We start from the raw sequence: 27,668 nt of genomic DNA, 5'->3' as shown, positions 1-27,668 counted from the left end.
CTCCCTTCCGTACCAGCTACACCAAGTCTGACAACTAATTAACCCCCTAACGTATTTTTGGGATAACTTATAGTTATCAGTAATGTCCCATTAGCATCTAAACTCAAAAGAACGGTAAAGAAATTGAATTTTATAAATTAAAAAATAATTTATTTGATTGCCTTATCGGTTCCTACATTTGATGGTTTTTGAAATAACATGAGCTATGTTGCCGAAATTTTTGAATGAAAATGTAAATAAAAGAAAATAAAAATAATCATCCAATAGGGTGGGTTAAATATGATAATTACAAAAAAAGGTGGTCTTTTTTAGTAACTCGGAGGATTTAAAGTACTTAACTTTTTGTCTAGCCCCACATTTATTATAATTATTGATATCAAATTTTAAATCAAAATTTTGGGTTTAATTATACGTATTATATATAATGATAGTATAATTTGTTATTTAAATTTACTATTTAAAACAAAATTATTTCTAAAAATAAATAAATAACATTTAATGTGTTTTTTTTTAATCTTTTTTTAAATATTTTACTGAGATAAAAGCAAGTTTCATAATTATATAATAAAAATGATGATTTTTCTTATACATTTTTCTAATTTAAAATTGATAAGTTATGTTTCTATATTAAATTTGAGGAAGATTGACTATTTAATTTTTTATTTGGATTATTTAAAAAAAATAAGAAAATGATAATCATTTTTTATTTTTTAAAATAAAATAATTTTAAATTTTTTATATGATTTTTTTATATTTTTTTCCTTTTCATAGTGTTGTTTTCTTAGTTTTCATATATAATTTTTTCCTTTTTTTTTATTCAATACATCAAGTGAATGATGTTAATACTGTTAGGAATTTTAGGCTAATCCAACCTATGGTAATCACCCTAGAGGGGGGTGAATAGGGTGATGGTCTCTTTTTCCCAAATTTAAACTATGTAAAAATAAGAGACAATTATATGCAAATATATAATAAACAAAATAAACACAATTGCATATAATTTAAAAGAGTAAGGGAAGAGAGAGTGCAAACACAAGATTTATAGTGGTTCGGCGCAACCCGGCCTACATCCACTCTCCTCAATCTCCTAACCGAGTGAGGGTTCCACTGATTCAAGGCTTCCACACCAAGCCTTCAAGCAATACAATTGGATTATGGTTCCAATCCACCCTCTTGGACTTTTGGCTCCAAGCACCCTTTACACTTCTCAAGAGATACCACACTCTTGGAAAACTTCCTCTCAAAGATTTACAATTAAAGATCTCACAAAATCCTAGTACAAAAGCTTTAAGCTCAAATGATACAAGAAACTAGAATTGAATGGTGCACTAATGATATGCAAGTTTTTGAACAATGGTGCACTCAAAAACACTCTTCTAAGGCTCAAATATATTCAAGAATGATTTAGGAAGGTTAAGCTCTTGAAACAATGAAGATTGGAGCCTTTTTATAGAAGAAAAAAGCCAAACTAGCCGTTTGAGGTTCGTCCGGTCGAGCTGGGGGTCGACTGGTTGACTAGCCGTTAGCATTTAATGCTTGGCAGGTGACCGTTGGGCCTCGACCGGACCTCGACCAGACGAGGTTCAACCTTGACCGGTTGAACAACCGTTCTGGAAGAAAGAGAAAATTTTTGCATTTTTCGAACGGTCGACCGGTTACTGTTCATACCCCTCAACCGGTTGAGTTGAGGGTCAACCGGTTACTGTTCATAACCTCAACCGGTTGAGCTGTGGGTCAACCGGTTACTGTTCATCCGGTTCAACCGGTTGAGCCATTTTTGGCTCAACACCCAACTTTTTCAATTTAAAACCTTTAAAACAAGTTTGGAAAATATTTGACATAAGGTTTTAATTGAAAACATGAAATCATCCAATTTTAAAAGGATTTAAAATGAATTAATTCTTGGATGATTTTGGTGCATAAGTAAATAATGTAATGCATGAAAAAACCTAGTGCACCAACAACCTTACAAGGAGATCTTATGAAGCTTGGGTCTTGAAAAACACTTCTCTTTGAGGTGGTCTTCTTCTTCATGATTTCTTCTTGGCTTGATTTGTCTTTGGATTGCCACTTTGGAAGTTATCTTGCCTAATCACACTTGAAATATGATCATTAATTCTAAACTTTGTTTTGTTATCATCAAAATCAAGATTAACCAAACCTTTGTTTCACAAATACATATGATATGGTAGATATTAATGAGATCGATAAAAATATGTTATAATTACAATATTGAGAAAATAAAGGTTAATTTTAAATGAGAAAAACACCGAAGAGGAAAGTGAATTAGGTTTTAAAATATTTTTTTTAAACACAACAAATTTAAGCACAATAAAAACAAATAAATAGATATAGAGTTAAGGAAATCAAACTCATATTTTATAGTGGTTCGATGTTTCTTTGTCTACGTCTACTCTCCTTTAACTCATAACCGAGTGAGAGTTCCACTAATTTAAAGTTTCAACCAAGTTTTTAATCTATTTTGCACTTGAATTTCGACTACAATGGGCTCTTACATAATCTCTTTAAGATTCAATTCATTTGAAAGCTTTTAACACTCAATTTACAATAATGAACTTCTCTCAACTTAACTTAAATACAAATCAAAGTTATGATGAATCACAAAGGTGCACTAAATGATATGCAAGTAAATATTTAATACACAAAGAAATAAATGAGAGCTTTTAAGGCAAAAATAAGTTGGTAGATAAATAAATGTGAGTGTTATCTTACTCATGAATGAAGTGGAACTCTCTATTTATAGGTTTCTAACATCAAGAACCAAAAAAAACAAAAAGCAGTATCAATCGGTCGAGCTAAGGGTCGACCGGATTACTAACCGTTTGAGCATTTAATGCTTTGGCAGGTTACCGTTGCTTCAACCGGACTTCGATCGGGCAAATGATACCCTAGCCGGTTGCCCCAGTGCCTTGACCAGTTCAACATTTTTAGCCCGAAAACCTTTTTTTTTTTTTTCTGATATTTTATTTTATAACACTTAAGCAAGATTTTTAGGTGAATTAATATGTCAATTTGGAAGTGATTTGCCTACGGTTCATTTGATAAAATTCGGGTTTTGATGAAACTGTAACTTTAAAAAATAAACCGAGTTTTTCAAAGATGCATGAAATGATATGTAAATCCTAAGTGCACTCATACATTTATCTTACATTTGTTTTTTTATGATTAAAAGTATTCCAAACGTCTTGATCTTGCATCCATTAGGTTATTTGATGAATTTTCAAATTAATATATGAGATTCTTAATAATTCAAACAAATTAGTAACTTAATCATAGTTTGTTATCATCAAAACCTTATTAGAAGAACCCTCTAACTAACTAATATAAATACACTTATATTACAATACATTACAATAAAACCTAATTATAATTTTTTAAAACTTTTTTATTTATTTATAAAAGTGATAGTTTTGTATAATGATACCATATATTTGTATCATTCTTATATTATGAATCATTTCTTAAATCAAATAAAATACTAATTTGAATTTATGAGACTTGTTATTTTATATATATATATACACAAAAATTATTAAATAATTTTATGTGTTGAGTAAATGATGATAATATACTTATAATGACATATTAATATCAATAGGCTATGAATAAACATTTTTAAAATTATTACTTTTGTAATGAAATATAAGTACGATATAAGCGCATTATACTTACAATACAAACACTCTAACGTTACAATATATTACAATATAATTTAATTTATTTTTGTTTGATTTTTTCACGTGCTATATTACCCAATGAATAATTGCGTGTTATTCCATTGAATAATTATGTGTTATTCCATTGAATATTTGTATATTATGCTAATAACGTTTTTAATTGCATGTTACATATATAAAATGACATAATAACTTTAAGATGTGGTTTTTATTTTGAAGATATTGAAAATTATTTTTTTACTGATGTAAAAATCTCATTTTTTTTAATATAATTATGAGTGTTATGAGGGTATTTCAAATATATATATATATTCATTCAACCCCACATTACAGGAGTAAAAAAAATGATAAATTTATTAAATATACCATATTGATGTCATAATATAAAATAATATATAATTAATACAAAATAATAAACTAAATTAATAATGCATGGTTTATTAGATTATTTTTATGAAAATTATAAAATTCAACTGGACTTATCATTTTAAATTCATTAAAGTAAATACTAAAATTATATTGTTTAAAAGTGAAACAATTTTTTGGGACATGAGATTACACTATTGACCACCTTTTCTTATCATCGCGTCGAGCCCCATAGTACTGACAATCTCAAAATTATTTATAGATAATAGAGAAAACAGATTAAAGGATTGTCTTCTAAAAATGATTGAGATAAATGACGGTTCCCAATGATTATCACATCCAGCTCATCCAATATAGTAATTATTCAAATAAAATATAAAAGAAAAGTACAAAAAATAAAAAATAGATTAAAAATGAATAAATTATTTTTATTTTTTATTTTAAATTTATTTTATTTATTTTAATACATGGATATAAAAATAAAATAATTTAAAAATATATAAAATTTTAGTTATATTTTATCTTATTTGATATTTTTAGTAGGACAACAAACCCGAAAAAATAATTTTCCGTTATATATATTTTTTACTTCCTTAGTTTTTTTATAGGAATCAAACATAATCATAAATTTTTTTTTATCTTTTTTCTTCTAATCTATATTTCATCTTTATTTTCTTACCAATCTTTTAATTTCTTTCCCTTCAAATTTTTTAATAGCCAAGCCAGGCCATAATAATAATAGTAATAATAATAATAATAATACTATTATTTATAAATCAGTTTTCTTACTTTTATGATGAAAATTGTCTTCTATTTAATAAAAATTTTATTTTGTACCTTTTAAATGCGACATCTAACGGCAGAGGAAGCAGGTCTAATTTTAACCATGTAGACCGTCATACACCGGATAATTGATTACGTCCGAATTCCAATCCAGTTCCTTCTTCCCCGTATTGTAGCCTGTGCCAACAGCAACCAAAGAACACACACAGAACGGCACGAATATTTAAAAAATAAACCCTAGAAATGAGTCATATAGCGAGGCACGTCTCGAATATCTTCGGACGCCCGAGTCTCGCCCCCAACTCGAGCTTCAGCAATTGCGAGGGATTCGAGTGAAGGTTCTGAATGGAAACCTCGAATCTGCGCTGATCGTAATGCAGCGAAAGATGCAATCGAGCGGAATCGAACGGCTGATAAAGCGGGAGCAGACTCACCACATCAAGAACTCCGAGAAGCGGGTCTTGGCCCGTAAAAATCTGGAGCGCAGAATCCAATCCCAGGAACTCGCTCGCAAGCTCAAGGCCATTCTCATCAAGAAAGTCAGGTATGCTAGACTTAGAACCCTAGAAATACTATAGCGTGTTGCGAAATACATTCCCTGAGGTTTGCTTCAAACTGATTGATTTGTGGGTGGATATTCTTTCTGGTATCCAAAAATGTGGAATTGTTTAGATTGATTTTAGTAATGTGAAAGGCAAAACCTAGGTCTTTACTTTTTATGCGATTTATTGAATCGCAAAAGAATTATTGGTTATGGTAAGATAGTAGCAGGGTTTTAAATCACGACGAAGCTTTGCAAATGTGATTTTTGTTTGTATTCACTTCCTGCGTTTTCTCAATAACCCTATATTATGTTCTATAGTTTGATCACACATTTAAAGCAGTTTCTCTTTTACATGGATGTAAATCATCTCATATGTTAGGAGGAAGAAATTTGGTCCATGCTGTTGATTTTGGACTAGATTCGAGAAGTTATTTTCCATGGTTAGGAGACAGTTCCAAGTGCAGCAACACATTGTTTAAATGGGGCTTAAATGATGTTTTCTTCACATCTATAAGCTTTAGACAAACTTAGATGATGCTCAAGCTTTGCAATTTGCATATAATTATCAATAAACACACCTCAGAGATCAGACTTCAGTACTGAAATCAGTGATGGAGCCACCCCTCAAATTTCCATATATATATATTTATATATAAGGTAAAATGAAAATTTTCCCCCCCTAAGAATTAGAAAATTTTGAATTTTTGAAAAATAAAAATATTTATAATTAAGTGTTATTGGCAAAATATAAGTTATACCAGTTGATTAAAAAGCAATAAAATATTTTATAAAATTTACTTAATATTCATACTTATTATTTTTTTTTTCACACAATCATTATTCTAATGTATTTTTCAGTATCTTAATATATTGGAAGATTTTTTTTATTATGAATTTTTTAATAAAATTGATTTTTTTAATTATTTTATATTTGATATTTTATTAAATAAGTTTCTTAATGGTGATTTTTTCTTTAGCTTCAATTTTGACAATTTTAAAAAATAATAATTTTTATATTAAATTTTATAGTATTTGATTTTTGATTAGATTTAGTGTTGTTTAATTAATTATGTTAAAGAGGTAGTTTAGTTTAGTTTTAATCATAAGAGACAACATGACTGAATAGGATACTTTGAATTATAAATAATAACTATCAAACTTTCATAAACTATTTATATTTTGCTTATCGGGGTTTTAGCAATTGTGATATTATCATTAAAACAAAGGCTTCATCACTGTTCATTGATTTATATTTAGTCATTTGAAAAAAAAAATCAAAATTACTTTCTAAATTAGTGAAATCTTTAAATTTTTTGATTGATAATTTACTTGAAGATGAGAGAGCTGTTGCCCTGTCCACAGCTATGGGACCTAAGACAATTTGATGCTTGGGGCCCTGTTCTCTTGGGAGTCTGGGACTGACCTTCGTTTCCTCTAAGTCTACTGTATTTCCTTTCCAATCATCTTATAGAACGGAAAGATGCTTCTTCTTCTTTCAGGACTATAACACCTTGAATCACTGCTTCTTAAGCCCTTCTTCTAGATGTAAAATTATGAATTTCCATGACTTTCTTAGGAATTCAGCACAAATGGGTATTGTAAAATTTGCAGTTGTTTGGAACTTTTTCTATTTGGCTATACAAAAATTGTAGTTCAACCTTCTGAACTATGTTTGGTTAAGCTATGTTTGGTTATAACATGATATATGATAAGAGGTAGCATAACATATCCTATCTCATGTTTAGTTGACAACGAGATAGGATATGTTTTCCAACTTTTATCAAATCCTATGTTTGATTGAAAAGAGAATAAGATAAGAGGTGGGATAAAATATCCACCCTGTTTCTTTTTCTTTTTTGATAGGCAAACGAGAATATATAAAAAAACACCAATCAAAAAGAGGGTCCACCTTTTTCTTTTATCCTTTATACAAGGGATTTAATAATCCCATTGGGAGAGATGGAGTACACATATCCTATGAATCATAGATGCTTTTCTCTCATATAGTTTCTTCTATTTCTTAAATTTATTTGTTCATGTTAGTCACTTTCTGAAACAAAATTTTTTTAATTAAAAAGCTAAATCTTTGTTCAAAAAATATAATATTGTTTATTTACAAAAGTTTGATACTTTTATTTTTAATATTATTAATAAAAAAAATAAAAATTACCTACTGAAAAATAGATTGCAGAGTGAACTTTAAATAATGCTAAATACGAGAGATTTGATTTATTTTTAAATACCAAACATTAGGAAGCGATATGCCTTCTAGTTGAAGAATAACTTGATATGGTGAAGTATGTTTTTCATTCAATTTTTATTTCTATAACATATCCAATTGGAAATAATATCCTAGGATATCATTATCCATTCAATATAATGTCCTGTTGCAAATAGTATCCTATAACATGTATGTACTATCTTATCCAACATACCAAACATAGTCTAAATGTCTTGACTCGCACCCACCCACATGTGTGTTTGGGCTTTCACCAAGGTTTAAGTTAGCGTGATAGATGCCTTGTTGGCCTACTACCTAACAATGTAAATTTTTAAGTCAAATTGGTAGCTTAACATAGCATTGGAGCTTCATATTATTTGATGACGTGTATCTCCCTTATTTATTAAATGCACTGCAAGCCCAAAAAAGACTATTGACTCTACTATCTGAGAATGCTACATTGTAATATGCATCGTAATCTGTTAACTTAAGTTTTTAGGTCAATTGGTAGCTTAATAACATGGACTCACATGATACATGTGTTTCTATTGTCGGGATTCTTGTAGATTGCTAATGTTTGCTGATAATCTTTACTGAAATATTGCAGGGGTCTATGACACTTTGAAGGAATGGTTTGGTTGATGGATGTCACTGAAAGGGAACTCTTTTCGCTGTTAGTTTGCACTTTTGTTTCATCTTCCTCTGGAATTTTGTGGGTTGTGCTACCAGCTTACTCAGCAACCATGCCTCTGTGATACATGCAACCTGATGCAGAAGCAGTTTATTTGCCCATTCATTCGAATGCCATACAGATTTTACTGCAATATCACAGAAAATTTGAGAAACATTTCAGTGATGTTATCGCATCTCTGGATCAATAATTGCAGTACATTTCCTAAGAAGCTGTTTCCCTTGTAGGATCAGAATTTGCTGTATGATTTGATAATTTAAAGCAAAAAAAGGGAAAAAAAAATGACAAGGATATGTGCTTGTCAGGATGGACACACTCTCAACCCCAGAAAAGGTGTTTATATGAAATCATGGAGGTTACCATAAGTATGCTTTGAGAATTTAGAAGGATACATGTTGATGAGAATTGTTGCATTTATACTCCCTATCCATTTTACTGATGCTCTTCTTTGAGTGGTACCTAAATTGTTCTCTGCTCCCATAAAATGCCTCTTTGCTATGTAGACATCCTATTACCTCATAAAGAGGCAGAAAGGTGTCTTCGGTGTAGGATAAGAAATTGCATTCTAGAGATATTTGGTTTCCTTAAGCGGCAAACTGAAGCAGCTTTGAAGTCATAATACCCACCTAGAGAACTAACTGCACATTTTCAAATGCATGATTTGGGTCGTGGCGTTGTGTTCCATGAGCAGTTTATTGGGAGGAGTATAATTTTTCCCACTCAAGCCATAATATTTCAGGCCAAGGATTTGTATTAAGGTTGCAACATTGCGGATTAGCAACCTAACAAGGCTGGGTCGTACCGAAAAGGGTTCTATCGAGACTGCGGGTAGGTCATGCCTAAACGTGGCTGTTAATCAATTCAAAAACAAATATTATTAATCAGTATTAACAATGTATTTCAAGTTGAATGATTTGAATTAAAGAATTAACATTGTTGAACGGGTGATAGATTTCGCATTCCTTTAGAATAATAATAAGATAATCCAAAATATTATATTAATATTAATTATTATAGAGGATTAAATAATTAAATACTGGACGAGTAATGTACAACAAGCTAATGAGGCTTAAATTATTGGTAATATAATTGGTGGAATTAGCATTAGAACGTCGATGAATAAGAAGAAAGGAGTGCAACCAATAAAAAGGAGAAGAAAAAGGGAAAAAGAAATGCCACCTAGATTTGTCCGGGGACGGTAGCCAACACGGTATCGGTTCCACTTCCACAGTTCCACTACACAAAATGGAGACTTGAGAGTGAGAGTAGCGTATAGTGATGGAGAGTTCCCAACCCTATTCGAGGGTTTAAGAGGAGGCATCGCCTTGCTTCTCTTTCTCTGCTGCATGAATGGCAATGGAAACTGTAAGGGTTCGTGTGGTGTTGGAAGATCCCGATCTTCTGAACAAGACACAGAATTCAGAGGGACTGAGGCGGAGTTGGCTTCTCCTCAAACCCCAACACAAAACCATCTCCGACCTCTCTTCCTATCTCCTTCGCATCTTCAATCTCCACGATTCTTGCCCTAATGGCCTCCTCATCTCTGTATGTCCTCTTTTATACCTGCTCTTAACACTAATCCCTGCAATTACTCTATTTATGTTATTGTTCAATAACCAACATCATATACTGGATTACTTCATCCTTGTGCTTACCTTTCAATTTATCACACAACTTTTGATTTTATTGTACTTTGAATGACGCATAAGAAACTGTGTGCTGAGGCTAGTGGGAAATCTAGCATTGTCTTTGATTTGTGTGGATTTTTATAACTGGTTTTTTTTTTTTTTTGGGTGTTTTCATTCTTGCACGTTCGATTAATTACTTTGGTTTCATTTTTTGGGCAGATGGATGGCTTTGTTTTGCCCTCTTTTGAGTCCACTTGTATTTTAAAGGACAAGGAGATCATTAGGTTTGTTAGAAAGTTTTCTATGCCATTTGATGGATTCTCGTTGTGTGAAAATGGAAAGTAATGTATGTGGTTTATTTTGATTTTTGTATTAGTGTGAAAAGGAAAGGTGGGGCAGTGATTGATCTTCTTGAGGTTGGTGATGAGACAAATTGCTCTGAGGATGAAGCAATCGTGGAGAATCAGCACACGCATAGGGGAGTGAAGCTTTTGGCGAATGAGGAGTTTGACAAGGAGACTGGAGGGTATGAAAGTGAATCTGAAGAGGATGAACCTGATCAACCAGAGGAAACAGTGCAAGTGGAGACTGCATCGGCCGGAAATGCAGGTTCCAAGAAAAGAAAAGCATCCAGGAAACTTAAGAGTCCAAAGTATGTCTTGAATTCTATCTCCAAAAAATGCTTTTCTTGTGATTTGTATTGTATCTGTGATGATATCTCTGATCCAAGAGGACTAAAATGACCCCAAATGTTTGATTTGATGTATTTTGCACTAAACAACTCTATACTAGTTTAACTTAGATTCTTATAATATCAGTCACCATATACTGATCATTGTATAGATGATCTTTAATTTCTAAAGACCATCTAGTTATTCATACAAACTTTTCATGTCCCAACAGTTATGCCAGAGTGCTGGATTTATATTATTAAATCAACTATAATGCTGCAACTATATAAACTGTAAAACCTATCAATTTAAAGAAATCCACAGTATCTTCTAAATTGCATAGTAAGAAAATTAAAACTATACATATTGAGACTTTATCACAAGGAAGTCATGTTTAGATATATCCAATGCATATTGTGTCTAGTTACCTAATATCATTTTCTCATTATGTGGAATATTGCTACCTCTCAAGGTTTGTACACTGGTGTCTTGCATGTTATTTGCTATATCTCCTATCAAATAGTTTTGATGGCTATATATCTCACTTAGTATATCTTTGCTGTTATTTTGTGGAATTAATATACTTTCTCTTGCTTAGTCTTGTTTGCAACTAGTTGTGTAGAAGGTTTCATCAGAATTTTCTGGTTTTGTTTGCTGTTTTCTTTTCTTGGTAAATTACAGGAGGAAGAAAAACAAATATACAAGCCTTGAAAAATGCCCAGTGGTTCTGGAAGATGTTGAAAATGGTGTATGTGAGGAGCAGACCAAAAGCTGTGATGACTGCACTGTCCTCCCTAAGAAGGGTAGTCTCAAGAAGCACAAGTCATCCAAGGTGGATGGTAAACCAGATAAAGCTAGGACCCTCAACATTGATGAAAGAAGTAATGATGTTGATGAATCTTCGCCCAATGCAAAGAGGTAGGTTCTAAAGTCTTGTTAAGTTTATGATGGGTGTTATACTAGATTCCTTATACTTCCTTCTTATTGATTGCTTTGGAAGGTAAGTTAGAGTTACACACTATCTCATATTGCTGCATTACATCTCCCAGTTGAATCATTTCTTCTTGTCTCTTTCATGCTGTTACTCTTGTGTGTACTTCTTTTTGGTATTCGTGAATGTTCAGTCTTCATCAATGGTTAGTGGGCTCAACCTAAAGTTGGTATGATAGTATGATTTTTTTAGAGTTTCAGCATGTAGCTAATGCAATTCCTAATATTCTTTATTTATTCTAACTACAAGTTAAATAACTTTGCTAGTTTCACTACAATATAGTTCTCATAACTTATCCACGTATATGAATGCTCACACAATGAGCATTCATTTCAATAAAGAGAGAGCTAGCCCTGGTTGCTGAGAGCATTTCAGGAAAGTTTTAATTAGAGTTATCTAAATCATATTTTTGTGTCTGTACAGTGTTTTCCTCGATTAGGGCATCGGTATGTAACTATATGTGGTTTATGAAATATGTATTTTTCATGCATTTGCCAGAAACATGGCTTGTTTCAAGAAAAATGTCTCTTTCAAGTCTTTCCTCTGATGGCTTGCCTTGCATTCTTTTTGAAGTCAACACATCTGCAATTTATTTATTTAGTTTTAACTGTTAGAGAGAGCAGGTACTAATGATAGAAGTCTTTCCTCTCCATTCCTCTTTTTCTCTCTTGTGTGCTCTTGCTCACTAACCAAGAATCGTCATTCTATTTTCTAGGTGTGGTGAGCTTCAAGAAAATGGCAGTCAGGGTGTGGAAGTTGCCAATCCACCTGATGGAACGCAAAAGGTTGGTAATAGTCCTTAACTATTTGTGTATGATTATTGTAATTATAATAAACTTTACAAAAGATATCTGCATGGTCAAGGTACAGAGAGGAATGTCTTCTATGCAATTTATTTATTCTGGAAATACAGAAACAAATAAATTCTGCAGTCAAACTATCAAAAGTAGAATGGGCTAGAAATTCAAGCCCTAAATAATTCACTTTGTATTGAAAAGGTTAGGACTTCCTGGTTCCTGTGGATCTAATTCATTGAAATTCTAAATCTTCAAAATAATGGATCAGAATACCGCAAATAGAGCCATTGTGACACCCATTGAAGGAGTAGTTCCCCATCCAGGAGCTACTTTACCATATTCTGAATTCAACAGTTTCAATTAGTCCTCTGTAGTAGTTTGTCTTGAACCAGATCTAGAGCTACCCTCAGCTTTTTTTTTTTTGTTTTGACTATCTTATTCGTATGCATTAACATGACGTTGTGCATGGTAATGTTTTACTTTTAACCATCCAACCCCTTTGTGTCAATATTGCTGCTACATGACATGGCTATGGGTTGCATGCTGAATACTTTATTTATACCCAAATAGGCAAATATGTCCAGATTGGAACAAAGTTTAAATTTTAGAAAGATGAATTTGGGTTAAAGGTTTTTTAAATGAAGTTTAATATTAATGTATTAGGAATTGTCATACAATTTCCAGCTATTAGTCAAGCTTTATCCTTTTGAATTGTTAGATTAAAGCTTAAGTTACAATATAAAACCATATCCCCTAAGTTTGAATGAAAAATTTTACCCATTGACAGAACTGTACTAGGGAATGCATGTAGGTACTAATTGTTGATTAGTCATTCTGGGGCATTTATATCATTTTAAGGGTTTAAATTTTGATGCTCTTCTTTCTTTTCTGTTCTATTTCCTATTATTAGAACTTGCTTTGCCTCGGCGCCTGTTTTTCTCTTCAAAGATCAACTTCACCATCTAAGTTATACATATCTTTTCCCTTTCTGTTAGTACCCTAGTAGAAGTGCTCGGCGTAAAAAGGCCAAGCGGAAATGGCTGCGGGAACTAGCTAAAGTTGAAAAGAATGAGGTATTTACGCACAAGATTTTTGAAATTGTTTTATAGGATTGAGATCTCAATTTAACTTTTCTACATGCATAGCAACAGCATCTTCCTTTGCCTTGCTGCCCACTATTTTTCCATCTGTCTCTGCATACACATGTGCATGTTTCATATTCTAGTAGGTAGACTGGAGTCCAGCATATGACTCTAAGTTGCAGGATCATCTATGCTACTTCATCAGTTGGTATTGTATCTACCAAGTATTTGGATGCTTATTCTCCAAACTTCTGAATAAAGCTTATGTCTTTGCTTGGGTAATATATATGCCTATCAAAGGCAATAGAGTTACTTACATTATTTTGATCTTCTTTTGTTTGTTACATATTTATTTGCCTTTTACAAAATGATATTTTGTTTGTAATCTTAATTTTGGCAGATGCATCAGAGACAATCACCTGAAAAAGAGGTTCAAAAGAATTCTCTAGAGCATCAGCAACCTGATCAAAATAGTGATACAGATGATGCTGTCATTGTTCCCATAGTAATTAGGCCAGGGCATATTCGCTTTGAGCCCCTTGGAAAAGGTTCGTTACTCAATATATGTGTGCTCATGCATGCATGTTTGCAAGCAGGAATACTTGGTTTTCATGCATTCTGGATGCTGAGATTTATGTCTTTGATAATAAAATTGAGTTGCCAATGAAGATCAATTACCATATTTCGTGTGACTATAGCATCAAACTGGTTACTCTGTCTAAGTATTACTACTTCTAGAAATTAAGTTCTAGTGTTTACTATGTCTAATGCTAGAAACTGAGTTGAATGTCTAATTTTATGACATGATGAATTCAGTTCAAGATCCCTTAGATCTGTGAGGCTGAATTCAGTAGATTAGCTGTACAAAGCATTTCCTTGACCTGGTAGGTTTTGACCATCTAATTTGCATTATATGCTTAAATGTTGTTGAGCCTTTCAAAGAAATTCATTCGATTGAATGCCTGAAACTAGCAGATGCTGATTATTTTCATGTGCTTGATGTCTTGATCTACTTAATAGAGATGGCATGCATCATATGCTGGGGCTTGAATCTTTTTCTGATGTTGAATTGATGAGATGCAATTGGAACTGGAACTGCTGGAGAGGAAACTAGCTCTAATATTGCTCTTAGCCTCTTTAGGTGTCTGCTGTATACTTCTTGTATGCTTTGGGTTGACCTTTGGGCGCCCTTGATTCTTTATTTATAATATTTTCCTGTGCTTTTACCTTTAAAAAAAAATATATATTGCTCTTAGCCTGCACCTCTGTTTCATTTGTGATCCATTTTCTTGCCACTTCACTTTTAAAGAACAAAATGTAAATGTTAATATCTGTAGAACTATAGAATAGTGCTGAAGTTTAGACAAGGTATCTATAACCGTCTTCATGTTTGTGGTTGCTTTTATTTTGAGGTTCTGAATAAGATTGATCCTGTATGAGAAGCCAGCATGAACCAATTTTAGACAGAACTGTATGTTAGCATGAAAACTGTACATTCTATGATAGATGCACATGTGAACTTCATAATTCCTTTTACTTTTTTGAGGAAAATTGAAGCTAATACTGGAGTTTTTTTTCCAAGAATGATGTGTTGTTGGGCTTCACTGATCCTCAAAACTTGGTAATTAGTTAAGTGATGTGTCTGTAAAACGTGAGACAAAGCACTCACTGTGAGTGCATTATAAATGCATGTAAATTGCCACCTTGCTGGCATCTAATAAATTTGCCTAATAATGTGCATGCCATAATACTGCATTCTCTCTGATTAACTTGCTGTCTCTTGTGGATGCAGACCAGACTATCCAGCAAAATCAAGTTTCGGTGGTATATTTTATATTTATTTTACTTTCTTAGGCTGTTTATTAGTGATTTTCTTGTGTTAAAACTATTCAACATGATGGACTAACTCACTAGGCTATGTTTGGTTAGCTAAATGTGATATGAGATTCGATGAGATATAAGATGACATCTTATGCCATATTTGGTTGGTGATGGGATAGAATAAGTTATTTTATCACTTATCATATCCCATGTTCAATCAAACTTGAAATAGGTTGTATAATAGGATAACTTGTCCAACTTCTTTTTTATCTCTTCTACGTAAGATATAATAATCCTACATCGAGATTTATGATATACATATCCCTTGGATAATAACTTTATTTGTCTCATTCATTTCTTTTATATTACTCATTTTGCAAGACAAAAATTTTGATTAAAAAAAAATTAAATTTTTAGTTCAAAAAAGTAAAGACTTAAAAAAAATGTTAACAATACAATCTAAAATAATACTAATATATAATATTTTTTAATATGATATTTAATATATACAAAATGCTTTTGTATATCTAACAAAATTATATAATATTTTTTATTTATATATTTTAAATATTTTAATTGTAAATATTATTAACAAAGAAATAAAAAATCACTTAGTAAATTATTAATTGTAGAATGATTTAGAAATATTATTAAACATGAGAGAGATTTCATTTTTTTAATAGTAAACATTGTGATGCAATATATTTTTTTATTTTAATGAAATATGGAATATTGAAATGCAATATGTTTTTCATTTCATTTTCTATTTTTTTTTTCACCAAACATGAACAAGGCACACATCTCATGGGATATAATATTTCTAGATATCATTTCCCTTAGATATAATATTTCAGATATCATATCTTATTGGAAATGATATCCTAGCATATGTATATTCTATCCTATTCAACCAACCAACATAACCTCATGGTTGCAGCATGAACACTTGTTAAAAGCTACCTCACATATTAATTTTCTTCCTTTGGAGTTTTCATCATATCAATAATTGATCACTCCAAGAGTATTTTTTTATGTTGGCAATTAATCTTCTTGCTTCATAAAATAGACAGCCTTTTTCAAATTGATTTCATTTTAAGGGATTTTAAAGTTTTCCTTCAGTTTGATACTTTCTTATCTTTCTAAACTTGTGACTCAGGAAACCTTTCAGTGGAACGGAACTACCAGCAAGAAGAAGGGTCAAAAATGGGGTAAAGAGAAAATGTCTTGTAGAAGGAATGATTATAAGGATTTCAACCAACAACATTCTGAGACATTTGCTGTTGAAGAAGGGACCCCTCCAAAGGATCCCATGGACTTTGACAAGCTTCCTTCCCTCACTAGCTCACCTAAGGTTTGTCTCTTTATTGCTCTTAAATTATTTTCGATTGTGGGGACACCTGAGCTTTATTTTCAGTTAAGGTGAGTATTCAATAAATATAACGTTTTAGTGCCCTAATTTCCAACAAAATCTTTTCTGGTACATTTGTTTCATAATTTGTCCAATCATGGCAAAATTAGATCCAATATCTTTTCTATCTTTTTGGTCCAGAACAATCGAAGGTTAATGATTTTCTGGTAAATTGCAGGAAGGTGATATGATTGCATATCGTTTGATTGAGTTATCATCAACCTGGACCCCTGAGCTATCCACCTTCCGAGTATAACTCTTTCAGCATTTCATTGATTCTGTAACACATTATTTTGATGCATAGAATTCCAGTTAACATGTGCTTTTTTCAATGTAGGTTGGGAAAATATCATCATATGATCCTGAATCCAACAAACTTATACTGATATCTGTTCCTGAATACCCTATTGTTGCTGAGACAAGGATCGATGAAGATGCATCTGCACTAGAACCAGATCCAGATACATCCCTTTACAGGGAAGATGGATCTTTAGAGGTACTCCGGTTCAACATGAGTGATATTTTCTTTTTTCTGTTTTTGGTCTAGTAAACAAGTCAAAGCTTGAACCTGGGCCTGCTGTACTACCTCCAATGCAATTCAAACCTATAATCCAGTTCACCTTCTATAAAACAAGAATTCATGATAGATTATTGGTACTTTGATATGCATCTTCTATTAAGGAAAAAAATTCTTGTTAGGCTTTGCACTTCAGTGAACAATAATTCTACTAGGCCTGTTGGAGCAGGTTCCAGGAGTTGTTTGAATGTAAATTTGTCCTGTTTTAAACAGTGCCATTCAATTAACTGGTTCTACCATGGAGGCCAACAATAGACAATCACCACCTCTCACCCTGCCACCTTACAGGTACAAACCTGTACAACAGAAGAAAAACCACACAAGTGCTCATGTGTGCATGCAAAGAGATGCTTTTTTCTTCAGAAAGTCAGAAACTGCCGACTTGGGTATCCCTCTCCAGGGAAGGGTTCTTGTTGTACCAAAGGACCCAGCCATAGGAGAACCAGGGACAAAGAGTTTTTACTCAATTACTTAATGGTTGAGGAAAGAAAATATCGAAAACAAGTTGTAAAATGTTTATAATGCATATACTAGGGACAAAAAGATCATAGCAAAGACATAAATTTCTTCTTAGCTGTGAAAATACTGAACTGTGTCTTTGCAGATAGATTTTTCATCGCTCATTGACGTTCGAATTATCAAATCTGGCAACTCACATCTGGAAAAAGCAGTCACTGCTAGAGTTGAAGCTCCTGTGGACACTCAAGATGCTGTGTCTGGTGTGAAACCCAACAATAAAAACAGTGGACTGTCTACTTTTCTTCCAGGTGGGGAGCTCAATATCACTCAAGTTGCTGTAGCAGGAGTGGAACCCAACATTAACAGAGATATGACTGCCCCTCCCCCAGGTATCACTGATTCTTACACTATGATACTAAGAATTATGTTTAATGAGACATGAAGACAATGAAAGCAATGTCATTAATATCAATGAGGTTGACTGCATTTTTTGTGTTCCAGAAAATGGAAAAGTAAATGCATGGGATGAAATCGATAAGGTTTTGAGTGCAAAGAAGGCGCAGCTGTCCCAGGAAGATGGTTCTAGTAAGAAGGAGAGTTCAGGGAGGAGTCCATGGTCATATAAAGCATTGAGGGGCAGTGCACTGGGCCCAACAATGTCTTTCTTAAGAGCACAAAATAACTTATGAGGAAAATGATGTGTTCTTTCGGTCAGATTCTGCTGCTTCTATGATTCGATAATCTTTTGACTAAAGTAAGACTATATATCTTCTGGCGTAAAAAGACATTGGCCGATTTTGGTAAAATTTGTGTATAAGTTGGACTTTGGAAAAACCTTCACATCATTCTAGGGTGGGAGCAGCCTTTTGACAAATTGTATCTTTGACCAGCCGTTATTTGCAGGAAATGTAATGGCTCATGCGGCTAAGTTTAATTGTAGTGGAATTGGTCGGAGAAGGTAGATTGCAGGGCCGTGACACTTTGCCAGATGTTTTGGTCGACTATCCAATTTCTTGGTTTTGAAATGACTTCTTCAACAGGAATATTGGATAGGATACGTAGCTGATTGAGGTGTTCGCAAATTTGACCAGGATGCATCTGCATCCATGTTGACTATGGATGTTTGATGGCCTCCAAACTTTTGATTGTCACATGAATGAAACCAGTTTTTCCTCTTTCGCACAGCTTAACATAGTGATTCAGGTGGTTGCGGAGTGCATATCCAAAGTTGGCATCAAATGGTAGCGCCACCAAGTCAACTTCTTGTTCTACATTTGTTTTGTTCAGCCTATCTGTGGATAGTGGCAAGTGGCAGCCAAAGCTTAAAGGAAAGGCCCAAATTTTAATTTGGCATTCTCTGAATGATAACGGGCCGAACTGAAATTTTATATGATACGCTATGAATTCAGTTTTGGAGTAAGATCAGATTATGGCCTGGTCAATGGCCATAAGTTATTATTTTCAATCATTCGTATTGTCATTTTCCAAAAGTCCTTGGTCTGTGCCAAGTTTCTGTGTTTTCAAGCTGCATTGCAACTATTTGAACAGTTCCAAGAAGTTATTTAAATCTCTAGGGAAGTTCTGCATGATAGTTGAAATGTCTTGTTTGAATGGTTCCAAGAAGTTAGGGGTTTGTTTGGAAATGTCTTTGGAAACAGTTTTCAAGATACAGTTTTTAAAATCAGTTTTTTGATGTTCTCTAAAATAAACGCTTGTTTAGGGATTTGACATGTTCTCAATCTATTTTTAATGTTTTAAAATATTTAATAAAAATAACTCTTAGTTACCTTATTTTATTATAATCAATCTTGGTATTCTTGTAATTATTTTGTAAAAGCCCTCGAAAAACAATTAAAAATATATTATAAGAAACAACTTTCTTAACAAGTTTTGAAAAAATTGTTTTTTATAAAAAAGTTGTCAAATATATTTTGAGTGTAGAAAATTGTTATTATAAAATAATTAAAATTTTATGTTTTCAAGAATAGAAACCGTTTTTAAAAACAATTTTTAAGTTGAATGAATCTTTAAAGAAGTTCTATATAGTAGTGGATAAGAGAAAATAACGATTCAAAGTTTTCAAAAATCCACTACTATATTTTTTGTGTGACTCAAACAACATAGGCATGAAGCTTGCCTATGCCCGGTTTTTTTTTATATTTAAATTTGAGAGAAAATGTGAGGGAAAAAAATCAAGCCATAGAGAATAAAAGAAAAATAAAAAATGAATTAAAATCAATAAATTATTTTATGCTACTTTAAATTTATTTTAATAATTTTAACTTTTTTATATGAAGATTAAATAATTTTAAAATATATAGGTTTTTAGGTTTTTAACAACTTTAATTATATCTGATTTATATATATCCTTTGAATACATTTTTGGTTGTTCATTTCTAAAAATAATTATGAATAACAATTTTTAAAATCTTTTATCTCATATTTTGTAGAACAAAAATTTATTTGAAAATTAAAAATATTTTTACTTTTATGTATAATACTTTATTTTTAATTATTCTCCATAGTTGTCTAATAACCTACCGTTTTCTACTTTTTTATTACCAAACATATTTTTCTATTTTTTTTTTTTTTATAAAAAACAAAAAACTATTGTTGAAAACAATTTTCTAACAGTACCTTAGCATTTTTTTTCCCCTCAAAATGCTTTTCAATACCCAAACATAGCCTAAATGTATCAAGCAGTCATGCCTAAGGTTCTTTCATTTCACCTACTTAAAACATCCTCGCATTTCACTTCCCTGTCTTACATCACCGTGGTTTTCATCTAGGTGTATTTCAAAGAATCAATTCAAAGTAACGACTAACTGACCAAGTCAGCAGATGATATTATAGTTCGCAGGAGCCAGATTTGAATGATTGACTGACACCAGAAGCCACCCATAGAGAATTTTTCTATGCTCTGGTCCAAAGAAAATAGATGACAACTTGTGGAATTAAATACTAATTCGGTAACGTAAGTATGGCGGCATGAAGACTTGTTTGATATGAGCATGGTTGTTGATGATAGCCGTGGTTGGTTGGTAGTTGATAAGCTTCAACCCCATTTTGTAAAACATTGTGGCATGTCTTTCCCTACCATTATCCACAGTTCTTCATGGGAAGTCTCAAGGCAAAATCTAGCATGTTCAATCTGCAATTTGAACTGAGTGATCCATCTGAAACATAAATCAGGGATTGCAGGGACTGTCCTTGTAGAAGATGAATTTAACTTCTCATTTAGACCCAAAGAACAACACCTTCGGTGTTTGATGCAGTCGGCCTATAGGTGGACATGACATTTCAAAAGAAACAAGAACAAAAAAAGTGCTCCCAGTTCACTTATTTGAATACTATTATTTACTTCTAATTCCTATTTAGTGTACAGCAGGCTTGTTCCTGTATATGTTTGTTGTAATGATAAATCCTCTCCATACATCATACAAGCAGATCCAGAATCACGTGCACTGCCAGGGATGCCCAACATTCCGTAGTAAAGATGAAACAGATTGATTCGGACTATCCGCTAGGCCAAGCAGATCATGAACCCAAGTTCTAGAAGGTGTTGACATCCTCACTAATTTTTCTCAGCTGTAAGTCTGTGACTGCTGTTTTCTGTCTTGTGAAATGAGAAAGAGTTTAGATGGTTCAGGAGCTGCATTGGCTCCTCGCCTTCTCTGACTATCTGGATGTTCCATAAGATTATTACCAAGAAAGTTAGCCTATAGGAGTATCAAGTAACAGGATTAGATGATGATAACAAGAATCTAAAACAAAGAGCAGCTACTTTTTACTGGAGCAGACAAATGAATCAATCCTATAAACTTGCTATTCGTGGCAAGTATGGTTAGATCAATCATTTTAGGACATTTAGACAATTTCTAATGGAAAAAAAAAAATACTTCAATCAATCATCTTATCTAACTCAACAATTGAAAGGATAAAAAAAGGGCACCAGAACAGTCCAGGTGGTAAGACACTAAACTTGGTCACGGTGATGTCACCAACTACTAGAAAAGGTATCAGCAATATATATATATATATATATATACCCTTCCAAAGAATCTACTCCAACTAACAATAACAAAAGATTATGACAAAAAAAAATCTCAAAAAGTACTAGGTAAAATCAAATTGTAAACTAAATGCACATTTTCCCACATGCAACTATCATAGAACTTTCCTGGCTTTTTCCCAGGTGATTCAGTAGCTCAGGTCATCCACTTGAGCTCATGGATATCATGATAAATACGTACTGTTATTAACTGATATTTTATCATAACAAAAAGATTGAGAAAGGATAAAACAGGGTTTGTTTCAGTGCGATTTGGATTGAAGATCAGCTAATATATCTTTCCATCAGTATCATTCTTCATATTTTCATTTCAACTTAAAAAATAATGGCGTCAATTTCTCTCTTCCCAGTAGAGTTTTCCTTTATGGTACGAGTGTTATCCACTTAGAAGTAACATCAACTGAATTCACACAATAAAAATCTAAATGGTATATTAAGGATCCTTCAAATCTTCTAGGATGTGGGATGCAGTGGAGGAGAGATTCAGGAAAAGATTGTCTTTGTGGAAAAGGCAGTATCTCTCTAATGGGGGGAGGCTCACCTTGATAAAAAGTACTTTATGAAGTCTTCCAATTTATTTCCTATCTCTCTTTGTTATTCCGCGGAAGGTGCGTGCAAGACTTGAAAAGATTCAAAGGGACTTTTTATGGGGCGGTGGTGCATTAGAAAAAAAACCTCACTTGGTCAATTGGAGCTTGGTTTGTACTAATAAGGAGGGAGGCTTAAGAATTCGTAGACTTGTGGCTCTAAACAAAGCCTTACTTGGGAAGTGGAGTTGGAGATTTGTGGTAGAGAGGGAGTCCTTTTGGAAACACGTCATCATCAACAAATTTGGGTTAGAGGAAGGAGGGTGGTGTTTGAGAGTAGCGAGGGGAGGCTACGGTGTGGGGGTGTGGAAAGCCATTAGAAAGAATGGGAGGGTATTCGTTGCAGATCTCGCTTTATTGTTAGGAATGGGAGAAAGGTCAAGTTTTGAAAGGACTTGTGGTGTAAAGACCAAACATTGAAAGAAGCATTCCCTAACCTATACCGGTTGGTGGTTGACAAAGATGAGTTGGTGTCAAATGCTTGGGAGGGGAGTCGGGTTGTTGGAATCCTCACTTCTCAAGGCATTTTAATGATTGGGAATTGGAAGAGGTGGAGGGCTTGTTCTGAAAATTGCATCCTTTGGTAGTGAGAAGAGAAGTGGAGGATGCTTTGAGTTGGAAAGAAAGAAGGGATCACATTTTCTTGTTAGATCCCTCTACCGCTCCTTCACGAAGGCCTATAGTGACCCTTTTCCTTGGGGTCTTATTTGGAGGTCTTGGAATCCTATGAGGGGAAGCGTCTTGGAACAGAATTTCGACCATCGACCAACTCAAAAAGAGGGAATGGAATATGCCGAATAGGTGCTACTTGTGTAAAGAGAAAGACGAAACTAGTGATCATTTAATCTTGTTTTGTAGAAAGGCTACAATGCTTTGGAGTTTGATTTTCTCCCTTTTTGATGTGTAGTGAGTTTTGCATTCTTCAATTAAAAGGAATTTGTTTGGTTGGCATGGTGCCTTTGTGGGTAAGAGGAAGGAGAAGGTTTGGAGGGCTGCCTCTTTATACTTAACGTGGACCTTGTGGAAGGAAAGAAATGAAAGAGCGTTCAATGATATCGAACAGTCAAACCAAACTTTAAAACATTCCTTTTTGTATACTCTTATAAATTGGGCTAGGGTGTTTATAGAGGATCATACTTTGTCTATGATCGACTTTATAGAATGGCTATATGTCTAGCTAGGGGAAAGGTTTTTTGTCTTTGCCTAGTTTTTGTGGCGTTCTGATTGTATACTTCGTGTATACTGTTTTTGCCATTTCTAGGCGCTTCTAATACAAATTCTACTTAGCTATTAAAATAAATAAATAAATAAATAAATTCTAAATGGTAGCTTGTTCAATGTAATGGTAATCGTGCAATGAATTCAAATAATATTAAGATAAAATATCCTCCACGACATATGGTATTTAAGAAATGCAACGAAACAGTCGACATAAACAAGCATATCACTAAAGTATAGGAAGCAAAAACTACCTGAATGAGGGCTTCACTCCGCAAACCCATTTGTGCAAGGAATTTGTGCCCAACCATCTCCCAGTGGACATGATTATCCTTGCATGTGCCATCACTGCTAGTCAATTGACTCTGGCCTTTTTCATATGAAACACCCCTTCCTAGCCATACATATAAAACCTCAGGATTACTTGTGCCCAAGTTTGAATCCGGAGCAAACATAATATATACTGATCTAGAATCAAGGACACCAAAGTTATACAACTCCACTTTATTCATGGTAGGCCACTGGTAAAGAGCTAGATTTGTTTCTTCTGCAACCCTATCAGATGTATCACCCAAAGGAACATAAAAGTTACCATACACTTTCTTATCTTCAATCTCACTTTCTAACTCATTTCCAGTACCAAAATGTTCACCATCTAACATTAGCTCTTCTCCATTGCCTTCATGCTCGAACTGGTCACAATCGACATCCTTCATCATAACATCATCCAAATCAGGTAAGGAAAAGGACCAAGACCTTACCAGGTTCGGAGGCACTTGAGGTGGTTCATCAACTGAGGGTAATAACATCCTAGGTGGAGGATTACTCCCTCTGCGCTCAGCAATGGAGGGACAGGTTCCTTTACATGGAAAACAAGTATTTGCCCCATTCAGCGCATGATTAGCAGAAAAATCCTCTTCCAGTGAAGTTTGGGTTCCTTTGTAAAGTAAACAAGGATCTTCTGCTGAGGAACCATTCTTCACACAGAATGGATCTGTGGGCTCGAGGCTGGAAGGTGAAGGTTGTTGAGAAGAAAGGTATGACAAATCGGACCAATTAGAAGATGAGGGCGAAAAGGTAAATGAACTGGAATACTCAGAGGTTGAAGGTGAGAGTGAAGGGGATTTGGAACTGAACTTAGGGCTACCACCCAGAAAACGAGAGAAAGAATCTGGTGAACCACAGTTAGGTGTTTCTGACAACAAAGGATCAGTAAGAGGAACAGGGTGTTCCATGTCTTTACCAATACTGCTAATTGAGCTGCCATTTGGGGAACAAGGAAGTGAATCTGGTGAACCGCATGGAGGTGTTGATGGTGACAAAGGATTAGAAATGGAAACCTGTTGTTTCACTTCATTACAAGTATCTATAATCATATCTGCTCCATGACTGGATTGAATGGTGTCACAATTCAGTTTTGTGACAAATTCCTTCATAAAGCCACTAGTAAACTTCCGCCTTAGTCGACCCCATCCATTTTCCCTAGCAGGGAGACAAGTCTCAGATCCAGTTCCTGATAATGGAAAAGGTGGAACAACCCCACCAGCAAGAGCCTTATGGAAAATTTCAAAATCAAGATTGTATTCATCAACTTTCCTTTCGCCAACCCCAGGACAAACTTTATCCTTTTCAGAAGACAAACTACTTTCATCTCTGGAACCCACTTTGTTGCTACCATCTGCTAAGAGTTGTCCACCAGCAAGAGCATCCCAAAATTCAGATGTCTCCTCACCTTCTTTGATACTCACAATTGGACCCTGTGCCCTCTCATATCGAACGACCTGACAGGCAGCTGCTCTTGCATTATTTGACATCACCATGTTGCAATTCTTCCCAATCCAGACATATATCGCTGAAGGGACATGAACAATAAATGCCCCACGAGAGTCAAGTCCTAGTGTACCTGGATGGCTTAACATTTTTGGTACAAGATGAAGAGGATCATATGGAGAGTGGGGAGCCATCCGATACATCCTAAGCACAGAATTTGGGCTCACTGGTACAGCATGCACCCTCTTCTGGCACTGCAGGAGTTGACAAGCAAAACCCATATTTGGGTTAGTCACTCCTCGGGCTGCTTTCACATACTGAAATGCATCTTCAAAGCTCTGGCCCTCCCTCCACATGAGATATGCAATGACCAGAGAGCTCGATCTTGACACTCCCTGACAACAATGAACAAGAACCCGCCCACCTTGCTCTCTAACATCCTCAAAGTAATCAAACACATCATAAAGAATACTCGTGATGTCCTCGGATGGGCTATCTTGCAACCAAAGCGTCTTGTAAACAAGATCACTCTTGAAATACTCGGGGCAAACAAACCCAACACAGTTCAAGACATGGGTGATACCATTCTGCCTTAGAGTTTCGCGGTTCTTAGCAACAGCATCACTTCCCAAATATATATGATCTGCAATTCTGGAGCATTCCTTATCAAAGAAGGCAAGCTTATCCCTCTTGAACTGAAATTCTCTCTGGGGTTGTTCTGAATTTGAATTCTCAAGGGGTTTAATGGACCCCAATCTCCCCCCAGGGGTTGGAGGATGCGGCCACACACCCAGATCATCGGACCCCGCCCTAGGCCACTCCTCTGCGTTGCGCCGGGAAATTGAAAGAGGCTGAAGTGGTGGCAGACACGACCTCACCTTACTGTTTGGCTGTGGTCTAGGGAGAGGTTTCGTTGGAGAGCGATCAGTCCAAGAAACTGACCGTAAATAAGCTCTCCGAGTCCCAGTTCCACCGGAGAGGCGGTCTTTATCTTCTTCACGTAACATCTCACTCCCTCACCAAAATTCTACAAACTAAGTGAAACCCATCAAAGGCTTGTTCCAGGAAAGACCATGGAAGGTGGCAAATTCGAGCCTCGTGATAAATAGCTGAAATTGAAATTTCCGGCCTTTGTCTGTTCCCCTTTTTTCTCACCTAAAACAATTGACTGGTTCACGCCCTCTCTCTATCTTTCTCCCAAATCTAGAGAGAGAAGAAGAAGAAATCAAACACAAATACGACCCAGTAAAAGGGTTGAGTGAACTATTGTGGTCATAGATTCAACAAAAACCAAAACAGACAAAAGGAAAACGAAGGAGAGTGCAGGAAAGCGAGAAATTAATTTAATACAGTCGAGTTTGTTGAAGATGCTTACTTGGAAGTCCATGCTGAGGAATCCGAATGTTGAATAGTCAGTTTAATCCCTTGCAGCGTTGATTTCAAAACCCTAGAAACAAAAATATTGATCCAGCAAGAGAATAACCCCCACTTCAAAGCACATAGTCTCACACCCTACCGAATCCGATTCAACGACCGGGCCGGGTGAACTCCGGCTCCTCTTGGAAACGGTCAAATTGCCACGTCATCATGTCATCATTAATCATGCATGACCAGTCTTGTGATATCATTTAAATCGTTTATGATTACGAGAACAATGGTAGCACGTAGAGATGCTAGAGTTACGCTACGGGGGTGGACTACAAACGTGTCGGCTGCTTATTGGACGCCAATTTTGACTCCTGCATTCAAACCTTCCCGACAATGTTTTTAAACCATAGTAACGTACAAGCTATTTATGCTAACCATACAACCTATTTGTACTAATTTTACAAGATGTACTAACTATACAACCCCGGTACAAACAATAAACAAACTTACCCATATTGAATATATTTACGTTTTTTTTTATTTTCTTTTTAATTTTTATTTCAAACCATCGAAACATTATTTATAGACACATAAATGGCAAATATAATTTTTAAATTTTTTTTTCATATTTTCACACACACACATATATATATATATATATATATATATATATATATATATAAGTCTATCAATCATGAATTTGTTTGTAATATTTTTAAGCACGTTAAGGATAATATTTTTGGTTCATCGATAAATTCGGCATTGAATCAATTATGCATAAACTTCTATTTTTTTGAGTCTAAATGTACATTTTATATGAACCTTAAGCCCATTTATAGGAAATAGAGACCCTTAAAAATGTAAAAAAAGCATTATAAAATATTTTTGAAATTTTAAGATTTTAAACATTTTTGTA

At 34.1% G+C, this 27,668-nt stretch overlaps 3 protein-coding genes across 5 annotated transcripts; 2 read left to right on the top strand and 1 right to left on the bottom strand.

The window, feature by feature from the left end:
- The first annotated feature begins 5,006 nt into the window (after positions 1-5,006).
- Positions 5,007-8,716, top strand: LOC117921756. Its single transcript, XM_034839717.1, is given in 3 exon segments — positions 5,007-5,144; positions 5,147-5,391; positions 8,220-8,716. Coding segments are annotated over 3 exon segments (309 nt in total). The 5' UTR covers positions 5,007-5,090; the 3' UTR covers positions 8,230-8,716.
- A 747-nt stretch (positions 8,717-9,463) lies between these two features.
- Positions 9,464-19,202, top strand: LOC117917954 (coilin). Of its 2 annotated transcripts, XM_034834442.1 has the most exons (13): positions 9,464-9,848; positions 10,151-10,215; positions 10,308-10,583; positions 11,284-11,520; positions 12,309-12,378; positions 13,386-13,463; positions 13,873-14,020; positions 15,265-15,296; positions 16,450-16,644; positions 16,880-16,951; positions 17,039-17,197; positions 17,883-18,126; positions 18,239-19,202. In XM_034834442.1, the coding sequence occupies exons 1-13, from the start codon at positions 9,654-9,656 to the stop codon at positions 18,424-18,426; spliced, it is 1,959 nt and encodes a 652-aa protein (XP_034690333.1). In that variant the 5' UTR covers positions 9,464-9,653; the 3' UTR covers positions 18,427-19,202. The 2 variants fall into 2 exon arrangements, with proteins under 2 accessions (XP_034690333.1, XP_034690341.1); XM_034834450.1 differs by lacking the exon at positions 13,386-13,463.
- A 1,745-nt stretch (positions 19,203-20,947) lies between these two features.
- LOC117914940 (protein-tyrosine-phosphatase MKP1-like) lies at positions 20,948-26,927 on the bottom strand. Of its 2 annotated transcripts, none has more exons than XM_034830468.1 (3): positions 26,760-26,927; positions 23,869-26,587; positions 20,948-21,456 (listed from the first exon to the last, which is right to left on the bottom strand). In XM_034830468.1, the coding sequence occupies exons 2-3, from the start codon at positions 26,389-26,391 to the stop codon at positions 21,322-21,324; spliced, it is 2,658 nt and encodes an 885-aa protein (XP_034686359.1). In that variant the 5' UTR covers positions 26,392-26,587; positions 26,760-26,927; the 3' UTR covers positions 20,948-21,321. The 2 variants fall into 2 exon arrangements, with proteins under 2 accessions (XP_034686359.1, XP_034686366.1); XM_034830475.1 differs by having other exon boundaries at positions 20,948-21,419; positions 26,760-26,926.
- Between the last annotated feature and the right edge of the window lie 741 nt (positions 26,928-27,668).

This window comes from Vitis riparia, chromosome 1 (genome assembly GCF_004353265.1).
Source record: "Vitis riparia cultivar Riparia Gloire de Montpellier isolate 1030 chromosome 1, EGFV_Vit.rip_1.0, whole genome shotgun sequence".
NCBI lineage: Eukaryota > Viridiplantae > Streptophyta > Magnoliopsida > Vitales > Vitaceae > Vitis > Vitis riparia.
The sequence above is the reverse complement of the archived record's forward strand: the minus strand, read 5'-3'. Positions and strand labels throughout refer to the sequence as shown.

What these genes read in the sequence shown, in the direction of transcription:
- LOC117917954 (XM_034834442.1), top strand. Translation starts at nt 9,654, where the DNA reads ATGGCAATGGAAACTGTAAGGGTTCGTGTGGTGTTGGAAGATCCCGAT. An exon ending in AGGAAACTTAAGAGTCCAAA is followed by an intron (nt 10,584 to 11,283) that starts GTATGTCTTGAA and finishes GGTAAATTACAG; the next exon opens with GAGGAAGAAAAACAAATATA. An exon ending in AGCAAAATCAAGTTTCGGTG is followed by an intron (nt 15,297 to 16,449) that starts GTATATTTTATA and finishes CTTGTGACTCAG; the next exon opens with GAAACCTTTCAGTGGAACGG.
- LOC117914940 (XM_034830468.1), bottom strand. Translation starts at nt 26,391, where the DNA reads ATGTTACGTGAAGAAGATAAAGACCGCCTCTCCGGTGGAACTGGGACT. An exon ending in GGAGTGAAGCCCTCATTCAG is followed by an intron (nt 21,457 to 23,868) that starts GTAGTTTTTGCT and finishes ATACTCCTATAG; the next exon opens with GCTAACTTTCTTGGTAATAA.